Source organism: Panthera pardus, unplaced genomic scaffold (genome assembly GCF_024362965.1).
Source record: "Panthera pardus isolate Hobbes unplaced genomic scaffold, ASM2436296v1 HiC_scaffold_12, whole genome shotgun sequence".
In the NCBI taxonomy this organism is placed as follows: Eukaryota; Metazoa; Chordata; class Mammalia; order Carnivora; family Felidae; genus Panthera; species Panthera pardus.
The window spans coordinates 6,181,370-6,196,768 of NW_026526677.1; the positions used below are offsets into that span (position 1 = coordinate 6,181,370).

At 51.5% G+C, this 15,399-nt stretch overlaps 1 protein-coding gene across 1 annotated transcript; it reads left to right on the forward strand.

Annotated features, from left to right (window-relative positions):
* Nucleotides 1-10,202: 10,202 nt before the first annotated feature.
* CTSF (cathepsin F) lies at nucleotides 10,203-15,275 on the forward strand. Its single transcript, XM_019415084.2, has 14 exons — nucleotides 10,203-10,534; nucleotides 10,751-10,849; nucleotides 11,144-11,228; nucleotides 11,321-11,382; nucleotides 11,509-11,584; nucleotides 12,191-12,304; nucleotides 12,424-12,569; nucleotides 12,658-12,754; nucleotides 12,834-12,914; nucleotides 13,714-13,833; nucleotides 13,913-13,977; nucleotides 14,081-14,171; nucleotides 14,577-14,635; nucleotides 14,718-15,275. The coding sequence occupies exons 1-14, from the start codon at nucleotides 10,325-10,327 to the stop codon at nucleotides 14,790-14,792; spliced, it is 1,380 nt and encodes a 459-aa protein (XP_019270629.1). The 5' UTR covers nucleotides 10,203-10,324; the 3' UTR covers nucleotides 14,793-15,275.
* The last annotated feature ends 124 nt before the right edge of the window (nucleotides 15,276-15,399 follow it).

Consider the following 15,399-nt stretch of genomic DNA (forward strand, 5'->3'; position numbering starts at 1 on the left):
AACACCAAGAAAAGAGAGGGAAAGTCAAGACCGGGCGGAGATATCGAACGGCTATGCAATTTCAGTGGATGTTATTCCTCACCCCTCAGGGGGTTCTGAGGCTAAGGTGACCCTTCAGATTTGTCATTAGGTAGCAGCTGCTTGGGGAGGGGAGCACGACAATCCCTGAGGAGTTGACAGCCGAAGGCAGCTCTCCCAGTAGCTGGACACCAAGTCCATTCACAAAAGGGGCTCTGGTCTGCACACCACAGCCCACACTTGGTCCCGTTTCTGTTTAAGGAGGTCCCTCTGGTTGCTTCAGGGAGAGTAAATTATTGGAGGCAAGAGTGGATCCAGTCAGGCAAGCAGTGATGGTGGCTTGGCCATGAAGGGTGGCCATGGGAACGGAGATAAGTGGATGAATTGGGAGATACTGAGAGGTGGAATCCAGATCATTTGAAAATGGGTTAGATGTGGGACATGAAGGAAAGGGAAGAATCACGGACACTTCTGGTCTCTGGACCGAACAACTGGGGGAAACAGCGATGCCATACGCTAAGATAGAGGATTCCGGAAGTGTGGTGGGGATTAAAACGATATGCAGTTTTGGCCAAGTTTGAGATGCAAGAGTTGACGTCAAGAAGGTGGTGTGAGGCTCCGAGGCCAGAACTTGGCTTTCATTTTTAGATGCGTGTAGGGAGTGTAAATTCGGGCTAATTTTCGTCCGGTGAGGCCAGACTCTTCTCTGGTCCTGCCTTCCTAAGCCCAGCGATCATGCTTGGGAAGACAGTGGTTGCGTGAGAGGTGGGCGGGCACAGGAATAGGCGTCCCTGAAGTTCTTGCCGGGATGGTGACGCTCGCAACGTCCAGGACCAAACCTCAACAGCGCCACCGCGTGGCGATGATGCGTCACAACAGCAGTGGACTCCCACTCCGGGGCCCTGAGTGGTACCGGAAGACGTCGCCCAGAGCCAGGGCCCTCAAAAATCAGGCCCCACCACTCTGTTTGGCACTGAATAAATCACTGGGGATTCTGGACGACTTAGAGCCCGGAGGGAGAGGAGGAGCCTCAAAATGCAGAGATAGCTAGGCAATGGAGTTAGAGGAATTATCTGAGAAAGAGAAAATGGTTTTAGTATACCGATGCCATAAAGAAATCGATTTGCATAGTAATAATGCTGACAGCTCCCATTCAATGAGCACATATTCCGGGAGGCTTGATCTCATTCAGTCTACAAGGACGCTGAGGCTCAGAGAGGCGAAAAGATGTGTCTCAAGTCACATACTAGTCAATGGCTGTGGGGCTAGGATGAAAATCCAGTTTAGCCTACCGGTGGATCTTGACTGTGTCCAACAGGCCTTTTAACAACAAATATTTTGCAATGCCCTGTCACATCCCCAGCATCTAGATAGTGCCTAATACATAGCATGCACTTGGTCTATATTTTTTAATGAATGAAGTGAAATTTATAGATAATATCCTATCTACCCACATCATTTTAAAAATCAAGGAAAAATGAAGTGAAAGTACTTTGTGCTACAGAAACCTGCATTTCCACATGCACGTGCTCAGTCAGGATCACATGAGAAGACATAACTGAAGCCATCATTGTGAACTGGGATGGCTCCAAATACAGACTCGTGTTGCCTACAGAGACACAATCTTCTGAAACGGTGAATGTCTTTTGTAAAGATCTGGATTCATACAAGGGAAATTCTCGTAATAAATGCTTCAGTAGAATTCTTGAATAATTCAGTGTGTACTAAAACTATGCATGTAATATTACGTGTGTACATACAAAAAGTTAAGGGTCTCGGTGCAGAGGATTATCAACAGGTTTTTTTCTTTTTCTTTTTTTTATGTCTTTTTTTTTGAGAGAGAGAGAGAGAACGTGCGAGCGGGGAAGGGCAGAGAGCAAGGGAGACACAGAATCTGAAGCAGGCTCCAGGCTCTGAGCTGTCAGCACAGAGCCCAATGCAGGGTTCAAGCTCACGAACCGTGAGATCATGACCTGAGCTGAAGTTGGACACTTAACCAACTGAACCACCCAGGCGCCCCTCAACACGTTTTTTTTTCCACTTACATATAAATGACCAGTGGGACATTAGAAACTCGTGCAGGACATGGAAGAATTCTCGGTAATGTGGGTCTGTCCCAAACACTGAAGGATGTTAGGAATCTCTGGTCCCCATCTGCTAAGGACCAGAAGAGCCCCATCAAAGTGAAAACCAAAAGTGCCCCTACAAATTCCCAAATCCCAATTTCCAGGGACAGCAGATCTGCCTTTGAGACCTCTGATCTGTTAAAGCCCCGATGCCTAAGCTTTGCTTTGATGGTCTTGTCCTCTTTCGGGGCCCTCCCAAAGACCTGGGCTCCCACACTCTCACTTCTTTATCCCTCCCTTCAGCATTCTCTGCAAGTCGTTTGGTTTTAGTTTGTTTTTCTTTTTTTTTTTTTGTTTTTTCGCTAGAAGGTTAGAACTGATGTGATAAGTGAGGTACATTTCTATCTTCCTACTTCTACAAAAAAGTCTCGGGCAGGTGAAGTAACTTGCTCATAGACACAGAGCCAATCCGAAGTGGCAGAACCAGAATGAGAACCCAGGTGAGTCAATTTGACTCTAAAGCCTGTGAGTTTTGCCATCTTTTCTAATCCCTCCTCACTGTCTTCCACCTCCCAGTCCCAGAAGATTTCTGTTGTCACGGGGAACCAAGGCTGAAGAAACCCAAGTATCTCACTTACTGGGCACCACTCTCAAAAGTCAGGAGGTGGGTCGGAGGGGTCTGGAATGAGTTCAGACCGTATAGTTGTTAATTGTCGTTCTCATAAAACATTGCTGGAAGGAAACCCTGCTGTTTGCTCCCTTGTCCTAGGAAGGTCAGTTCCATCTGGTCGTGACCTGTGTATTGGGTCATCTCCTAGATGCTCTCATTTCTTTTTCTTTTTTTTTTAAATTTTTTTTTCAACGTTTTTTATTTATTTTTGGGACAGAGAGAGACAGAGCATGAACGGGGGAGGGGCAGAGAGAGAGGGAGACACAGAATCGGAAACAGGCTCCAGGCTCCGAGCCATCAGCCCAGAGCCTGACGCGGGGCTCGAACTCACGGACCGCGAGATCGTGACCTGGCTGAAGTCGGACGCTTAACCGACTGCGCCACCCAGGCGCCCCTAGATGCTCTCATTTCTGGGCAGCATTTGCCTCGGCGGAATACATGGTGCGGACCTTCTCAAACTCCAGTGGCAGAAGAGGGTGAAATAAACCCCTTGGTCTCGGACTTAGGGGTGAGATGTAAGCAGCTGCCATTTCATTGAAAATTCAGGTCTTAAAAGAGGTGCTGCAAGTTTGGCACATCATCTCAAATAATTGGGGGACGTGCCTAATAGAACATAAACTTAAAAAAAGTTGTTTTAACGTTTATTCATTTTTGAGAGACGGAGTGTGGGTGGGGGAGGGAGAGAGGGAGACAATCTGAAGCAGGCTCCAGGCCTGCTGTCAGCACAGAGCCCGACAGGGGGCTCAAACTCACCGACCGCTGGAGGACCCCAATATCACGACCTAGGCCGAAGTCGGACGCTTAACCGACTGAGCCACCCAGGCGCCCCAAAGGATGAAGTTCATTTTAAATTTATGTTCTAGGAGCACCAGGGCGGCTCAGTCGGTTAAGTGTCCAGCTTCAGTTTAGGTCGTGATCTCGCGGTTTGGGAGTTCCAGCCCCGCATCGGGCTCTGTGCTGACAGCTCAGAGCCTAGAGCCTGCTTCAGATTCTCTCTCTCCCTCGCTCTCTGCCCCTCCCCCACTCGTGCTGTCTCTCTCTGTCTTTCAAAAATAAATACTAAATGGGGCGCCTGGGTGGCTCAGTCGGTTAAGCGTCCGACTTCAGCTCAGGTCACGATCTCGCACTCCGTGAGTTCGAGCCCCGCGTCGGGCTCTGGGCTGATGGCTCGGAGCCTGGAGCCTGCTTCTGATTCTGTGTCCCTCTCTCTTTGCCCTTCCCCTGTTCATGCTCTGTCTCTCTCTGTCTCAAAAATAAACGTTAAAAAAAAAAATTAAAACAAAACAAAACAAAAATAAATACTAAAAACAATTAAAAATAATCAATAAAATATTTAAAAATATATTTAATTTTAATATATATTTAATATATTTAATAAATTTAATATATATTTAATTTAATTTTAATATAAAATATTTTTAAAAATATTTAAAAAATTAAAAAAGTATGAAAAGCATACTTTTTCAAACATGAGTGCTCCTAAGATTGACCACATGTTCCAAATTCCTTACCTAGACCTCCTGAAACAGAACCTGGGACCTTGCATTGTCAATGCCTTTCCCCCCCCTCCCCCACACCCTGTACCTCCCAGCGACAGATCCCTTAGTCCATTTCTTAGTCCATTTCGCCTGCTTGGAGGAAAAATGCTCCCTTTATGCTTTCGATAGCCCTGAGGGGTCTGCAGAGGCCGGTGTGAGAAGCAGAATCCTTACTGGTATTAGGACTGGTTTCAAACCCACCTTCCATTTACCATTTCTGCAACTTGGGCAAGTTACGGATTCTCTCGTTGCCTGAGTTTCCTCCTGATGGGAAATGTGGGGGTTCAGGAGTGAATGGTCAAGAAAGAATTCTTGAGACGTCTTCGGTGCAAAAAGGGTGTTTTTTGTTTTGTTTTGTTTTTGTTTTTTGTTTTTTGTTTTTTAAAGAAAAGTTTTGTGTTTTTTTTTCAACGTTTTTTATTTATTTTTGGGACGGAGAGAGACAGAGCATGAACGGGGGAGGGGCAGAGAGAGAGGGAGACACAGAATCGGAAACAGGCTCCAGGCTCCGAGCCATCAGCCCAGAGCCTGACGCGGGGCTCGAACTCACGGACCGCGAGATCGTGACCTGGCTGAAGTCGGACGCTTAACCGACTGCGCCACCCAGGTGCCCCAAAGGGTGTTTTTATTAAACTATGCAGACAGGACCTGTGAGCAGAAAGAGGTGCAGTGGGGTGGTGAGAGTGGATGCTTTTATACCTTCAAGTTGGGAGGGGGTTAGGGCTAGCTGTTGTTGGGAAAAGGTCATTTACTACTGCCTAGTAAAACTCTAGTCACGAGACCCTTCAGAAGTGTGTCAGTGCACCATATGCTTGGAGGATGATCGCTGACATATATGGGGAACCGGGGAGAGAGAGATAAAGGAAGTTTCCCAAGGAATTTTTTACAGGATCCTGGTGTTTGGGCTAATGTCAAGCTAAGGTTGCCTGTTGCTTTTTGCCTGCAGCAACATGTTAACATTGAGGCAGCTGAGCTTTTAAAAAAAAATGTTAAGTTTATTTATTTTGAGAGAGAGAGAGAGAGAGAGAGGGCATGAGAATGATTGGGGGAGGGGCAGAGAGAGAATCCCAAGCAGGTTCCAAATACGGAGCCCCATGCAGGGCTCGAACCCATGAATCCTGAAATCTTGACGGGAGCCCTAACCAACTGAGCCACCCAGGTACCCTTAATCTAGATTTCTTGATGAGTAAATAACAATGTATACAAGGGTGACTTTCAGTTTCTACTCTCTGTAGTTTTGCTCTTTTCGTACGTACACTTCATTCTCCTGTGTCTAAATAGGGGCACCTGGGTGGCTCAGTCTGTTAAGTGTCTGACTTTACCTCAGGTCATGATCTTACATTTCATGACTTTGAGCCCCACATCAGGGTCTGTGCTGACAGCTCAAAGCCTGGAGCCTGCTTTGGATTCTGTGTCTCCCTCTCTCTCTGCCCCTCCCCTGCTCACATGCTCTCTCTCTCTCTCAAAAATAAATAAACATTAAAAATTAAAAAAAAAAAACTAATCTAGACTGCAGACATGCTGTAATCAGAACTGTGGAGTATAGAAAAGCTAACTTAAGTATAAGTGCTTAAACTATGAAATTTCTAAAAAGAAAACAGTAAATAATTTTGATCTTAGGGACGATTATCTTTTCATAAATTATTACTGAAGTATAATTGACATACTATGTGACATTAGTTTCAGGTTGGGACAATTTTCTTAGGTATGACACCAAAAGCGTGATCTATAAAAGAAAAAATATGATAAATTGGATTTCATCAAAATTTAAGTGTAAAAGGTGCATAATCTTTGATCCAGAAATGCCTGGAGCCAGGAATATCTTGTTACACCAGATAGCAAAAAGCTATCAAAGAGGGGGTGGGGCAGAGAGAGAGAGAGAGAGAGAGAGAGGGAGAGAATCCCAAGCAGTCTCTGCACTGCCAGCGGGGAGCCCGACCAGGGTATGTAACTCACAAACCACAAGATCGTGACCCAAGCCGAAATCAAGAGTCAGACACTTAACCAACTGAGCCACCCAGGTGCCCCAGAGGTAGCTGAACTTCTTGAGGAAGTTCACTCTGCCTGTGTCGAGTACTTCCCCATGGGCTGTAAGTTGTAAGGAAATTTAATTTTTTTCTTTTGCCTTTGTTTTCCCCATCAGTCAGTGGCAGCATACCTGTCTCATAGGGTTGTTGTGGGTTAAATGGGCTAATGCATATACGTGCTGAGAACACTGAGGGCCTAGCACGTAGTTAGTGCTCACGAGATGTGAGCTATCATTTTTACTGTTGTTAACGTTTTTATGTGTGGGGCGCTCTTCTGGGGAACACCAGAACAGATGCTCAGGTGACCCCGATGACCCCCACCTCCTGGTGTCCACATCTTTGTGTAGGCTCTCCCCTCCCCCCTCCCTTGAGTGTGAGAAGCACCTGTGACTTCCTCCAAAACCAGTAGAGTACAGCAGAGTTGACGGACACCAGATTATGTGTATGTGATTATACAAGATTGCAATATCTTTACTTCCCCTTACTGGCTTTGAGGAAGCAAGTGGCCATGTTGGGAAGGCCCACACGAGAAAAAACTGGGGGCAGCTGATAGCCATCAGCCAGCAAACAACTGAGGCCTCAGTCTGGCAGTCCTCAAGGAACCGAATGCTGCCATTAACCACTGAGCTTCCGAGCAGATTCTTCCCGAGGCCAGCCTCCCATGAGACTGCAGGCCTGGCCGTTCATTTTGTGATCATGTTTCACACAGTAACAGATAACTAATATACAACCCCTCACCTCCTGATCTCTTTGCTCCTGCAACTGTCTCCTCTTTCTCCTAAATCATCAATATCCCCCTTTCCATTTGGTCATTCACACCAACCCATAAGCATGCTCGAGTGTCTCGTATCTTAAAAAATACTCTTCCGATGCCTGATGCCTCTTACCTGGCTAGCTACCACCCCATTTCTCTACTCTCCTCCACGGCAAAACTTCCTGAGATCCTTGTCTCCAGCCATGTCCACATTTCTCAGATTCTCCCCTCAACCCACTGCCGTTAGTGAGGGCTCCGGTGACCTACATGTCAGCCAATCCAAAGGTCACGTGTCTCTCCTCGTTATATTGCCTTTTCCGTGGCATTCGACGTAGCCGGCCACTTCCTTTCCTTGAGATGCACTCTCTTCTCCCACTCTGTTGACATCCCCTTCTCGTCCAATGTCGTCTTCTTCCCAGTGTCCTCTGTGGCCTCCCTCTTCCGTCCTCAGCTTCTGAATGTTGGCATGCCCCCGGTTTCGATGCAGGCAGGCCGGGTCCGAGGACCCAGAGGGGTGTCTCCTGCAGGACCAGCCAAGAGGGTCCTTGGCTTCATGCGGGATGGAAACCAAACACGGGCCAGCAGCAGGCGAAAGCAGAGTTTACTGAACATAAAGAGCAGATACAGATGGAGTGCCCGGGGAGGCTTGGAAAGGAAAAAAGGAGCATGAGTCTCGTCTTTGCTTGTGATCTGGTCCTCGCCTCCCACCAGGCGTCCAGGAACTGATGGGGCGAGGACAAGTGCTCAGGCGTCCTCCTTAACTCATTCAGGCCCTGAGTCAGGGGTCTTGAAGTGTATGGCCCCTCCCAGTTACTCCTTAGCTGTTATCTCTCATGCTGGAAGACTCCAAAGAAATCATGAACTCCTCAACCTTCACAAGGAGGACACATTTTAAGGCATATGTAAGGTGGGGGTGTGGGTTCTGGCCTGAAGAGAAGGAGGAAAAGGAGCAAAGAAAACTCAGCTTTTTCTCTCAGGAGGTCCCATCAGCTTCCTCCCTGGTGAGATTTCCCTTCCAGGTTGTTGTGAGAATTGCCCAAGGGAACATATGTGCTCCTTAAAAAAATATGCCTCACCTCCACCCACTCTATTAATTATAATTATGCTCTCTTGCCTCACTCTGGTGAGAAAATGAGCCACCCTTCCCCCCCCCCCACCCCAGACACTTGTCAAGTGGCTCCAGTGTCAAGGGAACAAACTTTGAGGAAGATGACTGTTTCCCACAAAGGCCAATGTGGATTTCTGTTATCCTGAGTCTAAGAAAAGCCCATGGCTTCTGCTGGTGCCTTAGAAATCCCTATTTTAAATTCATTCAGCCTCAGACCTCTCAGGAGATGAAGTGTGTGTGAGCGTGGGTATGTGATCTTCCGTAGACACAGGTAGGAGGCCTGGGTCAACGATAGCAGGCGTTTCCGAGATTCTTCTAGCCATAGTAACACCATTTATCCTTCTAGAAAGTGAAGCTATGCATTAAACAACAGTTGGGTGACATCATGCCCACTCCGGGGCATGCCAAAGGAGTCACTAATTCATTCAACAAACATTTATTACGCAGGTTTTGTGTCCGGCGCTGTACTATGTGTTGAGGAAACAGCAGTGAGCAGGACAAGGTCCCAGCCCTTACAAGCTCCTGGCCAACTGGAAGACATCCACAAGTGAAGAGGAAATTGCAGTCCAGCATGAAAGGAAGTTCACAGGGCTTAGCATCTAGGAGTACAGCGACAGTGGCGGCTAGTCCGGCCAGGGGCAGTGGGGTGGATCAAGGATGGCTTCCTGTTGGAAGTGTCCTCTCAACTGAGAACTGAAAGATGTCTGGGTGTAGGGCAGAGGGAAGAGCAGTGTGAAGCTTCCGAGGTGTGCCTGACCTTGAACTTCTGAGGAGATGCAAATAGATCGAGGCTGGGGTTTCAAGTGTGAGGCACAGGGTAAGGACCCAGGCAAGACGGAACCTCGAGGGGCTTGGGAAGCCGCATTAAGGATCTGGGACTGTCTCCTGTAAGACACACAAGGGGAGCCCCCGGGAGCTTAAACTGGGAACAGCATAACTGGGAGAGAAAAGTATCTGCTGGAATCCTTCAGGCCATGCCCTCTCAGACCACAGCCAGGAAGGAGCTCAAAGCTGGCCCTGGTCTGGCTCCAGCACTTATTTCTGAGTAGCTGGACAGTCACTTCACCTTTTTAGACCTCTGCTGCTGTAACAAGTCAGATTTGGATCAGGTGACCTTTGATATTAGTTCTTCACACTCTCCAAGCCCACACACCCTCCATCCCCTTCTGGGATTTCCTCAATTCCCTTAAACTCTCACTTCCCCGCTTCTCTCCCTAGCTGGGAACACCTTGTGGGACAATTTCTCTTTCTCATCTGGCTCTCACTAGAGTGGGAGCTCCAAGCAGTCAGCACTATGCCTAACGCATCTGTTCATGCATCCTCTTACCAGGCCCTGGAACACAGCTGTGAACGCTTGAATGAACCAAAGACAACCTCCCACCTTCCTTTAGTAGTTACCTAATGCTTGCATGTTTGTGTTTGATCCTCACAACGGCCTGAGGCACTGCCAGTCCAGGGGAGATTACCTGCCATTTTGCTGATTGGCAAAGGGGCCTCAAAGAGGGGCAGCTGAGCCGTGAACCCAGGTTCTAAAGCCAACTCTCCAGGTTCAAGCCCAGCTCTATCACTTACCGGGTGTTTAGTAAACCATTTAATCTCGCTAAGCTTCTATTTCCTCAATTATAAAATGAGGATAATACCTACTTCACGGATTGCTACAACGATAAAAGGGAGATGGGATATAATGAGTAACATACAATAAGCATGCAATAAATGTTAGTTACCATTTTCATTCTCAGGCTAGCGTCCGTTCCTCTCCCCAAACAATAGCTCTAAGACCTAAAAGGATTATTCCAAGACTGCAGCGCGGGCCATGGGTCTACGTACCGAACTGCTGCCAGGCTGCGTTGTACCCCTCCTCCCGCCCCCCACCCTCCCCCTCCCCGCCCCCTCCCCATCTCCTCCCCGTTCCCTTTCCCCTCCCCGCTGTGGCTCCAATCCGCCTTGGGGCCAGCGCGCCCCACGTGCCTCACGTAAATAACCGAGTGCGCAGGCGCCCGGGACCCGCGCCCGTTGGCCGGCGCCCCGCCGCCCCGGGATCAGGGGGAGGGACGCCGGCCCCTCTGGCCGCGGGCCGCTCCGCCCCGTCGGTTGGTCCCGGTCTGTCCGTCGGTGCGTCCGGGCCTCCGGCTTCGCCCTCGCCATGGCGCCCTGGCTGCCGCTGCTGTCGCTGCTGGGGTTGCTCCCCGGCGCCTCTCCCGCCCCGCCCCACCGAGCAGCCGACGCTCGGGCCCGGGAGGCGGCGTACCCGGAGCTACTGGGGCCCGCCCGCTTCGCCCTGGAGATGTACAACCGCGGCCGGGCTGCCGGGACGCGGGCGGCGCTGGGGGCCGTGCGCGGTCGCGTCCGCCGGGTGAGGACGCGCCGGGGGCGGGGGCTCCCCAGGGCGGGTGCGCGGGGCCCCGGTCAGTGGGTTGGCAACTTTGGTCTGGACCAGGGGTGTGGGCGCTGGACGCCCGAGAGACGAACCTCTGGTAATCGGGGAAAGGGAAGGGGGTACGGCGGGGTCGTGGGAAGGACGGGCTGAGGAGGGAATGGATGTGCCTGCTTCGCCCGCCCCTCCATCCAGGCGGGCGAGGGGTCCCTGTACTCCCTGAAGGCGACCCTGGAGGAGCCTCCCTGCAACGACCCCACGGTGTGCCAGCTCCCGGTGTCCAAGAAAACCCTGGTGAGTGACGGGGCTCCTGTAATTCCCCGCCCCCACAATGCGTCTGGGTCAAGTCAAGGGGAAGGGATGAGAGGCACCAACTATCCAGCGTTGAGCCACTTCACAGGCCCTGAAGGCTAGAGACTGAAATGCTCTAAAAGGGGGTGGTGGTGACAGGGTGCTGGGTGTGCCTCACTCTACACTGTGGGGGCGATTGCCTTGGAGGCGGTCTTCACCTGAGGACCTTCCGGCTGCATCTTGCCAAGGCCTTGTTCCCATACCAGCCCCCAGACTCGCTTCCTCCTCTCCCTCCAGCTCTGCAGCTTTGAAGTCCTGGATGAGCTGGGAAAACACATGCTGCTGAGGCGGGACTGTGGCCCAGTGGATACCAAGGTTACAGGTGCTGGGATAGCCCAAGGATACTGGCATAGTTCAGATAAGACTTCACTCAGGGTTCAGCCTTGATTTCTCCTCTGTTCCAACCCCATTCAGATGACAGGAATGAGACTTTAAGTTCAGTCCTTCCACTGTTGAACAAGGACCCCCTACCCCAGGTGAGGAACCGATTTCCATGTAGGAAGTTGGCTGCTGCTTTATTTACCCCCTCTTTCCCTCACCCTGGCCTGGGCTCCCTGGTCAACTGAGAAGGACTCCTTGTGAAGACCCCTGTGCCTTTCCAGGATTTTTCCGTGAAGATGGCTTCAATCTTCAAGGAGTTTGTTACCACCTATAATCGGACATATGGGACACAGGAAGGTGAGGACCCAGCCTTGGCTGTACCTGTCCCAATCAGATCAGGACATTCCCCTCCCCCCACTTGGTATCTTGGTGTTGGGAAGGGGAAGGACACAAGAGGCAGTGCCTCCTTTCAGAGACCCCTAAGTCCCCGAGTTCTTGCCCACCCTTCCAGGACTGGACAGCTACCTCAGGTACCTGGTCCCTTCTCCCATCTGATTTTCCTGGTCGGAAAGCATGGGCCTTTATCATTCTGGATAGAGTGGAATGGGGCAAAGACCAGATTTTCTCTGCTGGTGCCCCCACTTCCCTGGCATGGTAGCCGTTCCCCATGACCCTCCTATCTAAGGATGCCCTTAGGAGACCATTTTGGTTCTGCCTTCACTCCTAGGATACCGTCACCCCAGCGTTGCCCCCAAAGTTGATCACACCTCCTGCTCATCGCTTGTGGGTCTGGGCCTCCCCTCACCTCCAGCCCTCCCCAGGGTCTGTCCTTAAAAAGAGCTTCAGGCCTGATCCTGAGCCCACCTCCTCCCGAGGGAGACAAGTGCTAGTTAGTCCTAGTGCCCCTCCTTTTATGATCTGCCTGGGGTCTGAGACTTTCCTCTCCTGCTCCTTGGTTCTCAGAAGCCCAGTGGCGCATGTCTGTCTTTTCCAACAACATGGTCCGAGCGCAGAAGATCCAGGCACTGGACCGTGGCACAGCTCAGTATGGGATCACCAAGTTCAGTGACCTTACAGGTAGAAGTGGTGGCCAGAGCTCTCGTGGAGCCTGAAAGAGTCAGGGCCTACTCCCACAGCCCCGGATCAGGGCTGCCTAATACTTTTCCCTGCCATCCCCTGCCCACCTTTGCCCACAGAGGAGGAGTTCCGCACCATCTATCTGAATCCTCTCCTAAAAGAGAACCACAACAAGATGATGCGTCTGGCCAAATCCATTGGTGACCGTGCCCCACCTGAGTGGGACTGGAGGACCAAGGGGGCTGTCACCAACGTCAAGAATCAGGTTGGACCCCTAAGAAGCAATGGTGGGACAGGAAGACTACCTTGGGGTTGGGAAGGGACCCAGCCCTGACTTTGTCCGTATCTTGCAGGGCATGTGTGGCTCCTGCTGGGCCTTCTCAGTCACCGGCAATGTGGAGGGCCAGTGGTTCCTAAAACAGGGGGACCTGCTCTCCCTCTCTGAGCAGGGTGAGCATCCCACTCTACATTCCTGTCCCCAGCCCAGCCCCTCCAGAGGGCTCCTCAGGACCAGCCTTCTGTCTCCTAGAGCTCTTGGACTGTGACAAGGTGGACAAGGCCTGCCTGGGTGGCTTGCCCTCCAACGCCTACTTGGCCATAAAGAATCTGGGTATGCATTCATGGGATCAGGATGGGCAGTGGGAGCCACTTTTGCCTCCAAAAGAAGTCACTTTGTGAGGGGGAGATATAGGAGCATGGAAGTCATGTGAACTGGGTTCAGGTCTTAATGCTGGCCCTTAACAAAGACCTTGAGCAAGGCAGCTCTTTGAGAGCCTCGGTTGCCTCATCTGTGAAATGGGGATGATCTTGCTCACTTCATAGGATTGCCTTGAGTATCAAGTGAGGAAATACATATAAAGTTTCCGGTGCATAGCAGGGGTTCTTGGTGTTTTTGCTGCTTGGAGATCTGTATTTCCGTAATACCACTAACCCAAGTAGCACACACCTCACCCTTTAGAAGAGGTATTAAACTGGCAATTCAGTTCAGGGGTGGGCTGCAGTGGCACAGGGATGAGGGGCTGAGGGACTGAGGTGGCTGTACAGAGACTGGGGGACCTGGCAGGTGTCTGGACCAAATTGGGAACAGACTGTCTGAGCAGGACAAACAAGCCATGGTGAAGAGTCCCAGGAATGCCAGGATGAATGAAGATCAGAAGTTGGGAATTGAGTTCCATCTTAGCCACATTTCTCGCTGGTTACTCCCCCATCCCGCTTAGTCTCTGTTTTGTCATCTCTAGAGAGAGGCTGTTGTTCAGAGGGCATGGCCTTGGTCTGGGATGGACGAGGACCTTGAGACCTCACATATAAGGGGCTGATTATAGCTCCTGGCCAGAAGACAAGTGTATGGTAAACGGGGGTCCACCTTTTCTCTCCCCTCCCCACCCCACCCCACCCCCACCATTCCCTAGGAGGGCTGGAGACAGAGGATGACTACAGCTACAGTGGCCACTTGCAGACCTGCAGTTTCTCTGCAAAGAAGGCCAAGGTCTACATCAACGACTCAGTAGAGCTGAGCCAGAATGAGCAGAGTGAGTAAGGGACAGGGTAGGGACAGGCCAGGTGGGGCTGGGGCCTGCGTGTCCCTGATGCTGTCCCTCCCCGTCTCAGAGCTGGCGGCCTGGCTGGCCAAGAAGGGCCCCATCTCCGTTGCCATCAATGCCTTTGGCATGCAGGTAAGGTCCCTGTCTCTTGCCTGTCTCTTGCTGACTCCTTTCCCACTTCTCCTTGGAGTTGGCTCCCTACTCCTTATTCTCGCCTCCCCCCCCCCCACCCCAGTTCTACCGCCGCGGGATCTCCCACCCACTGCGGCCCCTCTGCAGCCCCTGGCTCATCGACCATGCAGTGCTGCTCGTGGGCTACGGCAACCGTGAGTTCCACTGACGCCCTCTCTGCCCATCCGCCCCAGCTACAGGCAGAGATTGGACCACAGCAGCTCAGGGCCTTTGGAGGGGGAAATTGAGGGAATGCCTAGGAACCCTGTCCTACTCCTGCTTTAGGCCACGGGCCAGGCAGGAGCTCTCGGTCCCTTCTGTGGATGGCAAAGCTGAGGTAGTGGAAGGTTGAACTGAACTGTTACAGATGAATAATCTGCCAGAGGAAGACGGTCGGGTGCCCTCCCCAAGCCCCAGAGCCGCACCAGGAGGGTGGCAGGTGTGGGCCTGTCTTGTTTTCTGCTCTTTTCCTAGTGTCTGTCACAGTAGGCTACAGCAGATACTGGGAGAGGGCCAAGTGCTGGGGTCCCTGACTCCTTGCCCTCTGCCCTGCTCCTCAGGCTCTGGCATCCCCTTCTGGGCCATCAAGAACAGTTGGGGCACTGACTGGGGTGAGGAGGTGAGTCTTGTCCCCTTGGCCGTGGCTCTCCAGCTCCTATCCTGCCCTAGTGCCCTTACCAGCTCCCCTGACTCTCTGCCAGGGTTACTACTACTTGTATCGTGGGTCCGGGGCCTGTGGCGTGAACGCCATGGCCAGCTCGGCCGTGGTGAACTGAGGAGCATCAGCACAGGACCTGGTGCTGACCAGAGCAGCCCCTTCCTCAGCCTGACCTGCGTGTCCAGGCCCCTCCCCGGGAGGCACAGCTGGCTGAGTGATGGCCACCGGCTTACCTCAGGGTGAGAAGGCACCGGGCTAGGGCAAAACCCCTACCCCTCTCCACTCCACCCCACTCCTACCCTGAAGTTCCCCAGCTGCACCTTTGTAGACTTGTGGTAGCTAGGAGGCTCTTGAGCTGAAGGATGATGCCCCTGCAGTTGATGCTGGGGCAAGAACCTTGGGCTTGGATAAGGAATGGGTGGGAAGAAAATATTCTGGTCTTAAACCCAGCTCTGTCTTCAGCTGGCTCTGGCTTCCCGTCCCGGCTTTCCTCTGATGCTATAAATTCCCCTGGATTTAGGGACAGTGTTTCCTTCCACATCTAGAGAAACTATTGTAACTACCTTTTTCTAACAGCAATAAAGAGGTGTCCTAGGCCCCAGTGTGGTGTGATTGTTCAGTACCTTTGGGCAAAGAGGGGTGGTAGGGATCCCTGGAAGGTTAAGGTTGGGCAGCTGATCCTGCTCAGGAGCATGAGGGCCCAGTGTCTGCTTCCGGAACCAAAA

What these genes read in the sequence shown, in the direction of transcription:
- CTSF (XM_019415084.2), top strand. Translation starts at nt 10,325, where the DNA reads ATGGCGCCCTGGCTGCCGCTGCTGTCGCTGCTGGGGTTGCTCCCCGGC. An exon ending in ACAAGGACCCCCTACCCCAG is followed by an intron (nt 11,383 to 11,508) that starts GTGAGGAACCGA and finishes GTGCCTTTCCAG; the next exon opens with GATTTTTCCGTGAAGATGGC. An exon ending in CAAGTTCAGTGACCTTACAG is followed by an intron (nt 12,305 to 12,423) that starts GTAGAAGTGGTG and finishes CTTTGCCCACAG; the next exon opens with AGGAGGAGTTCCGCACCATC.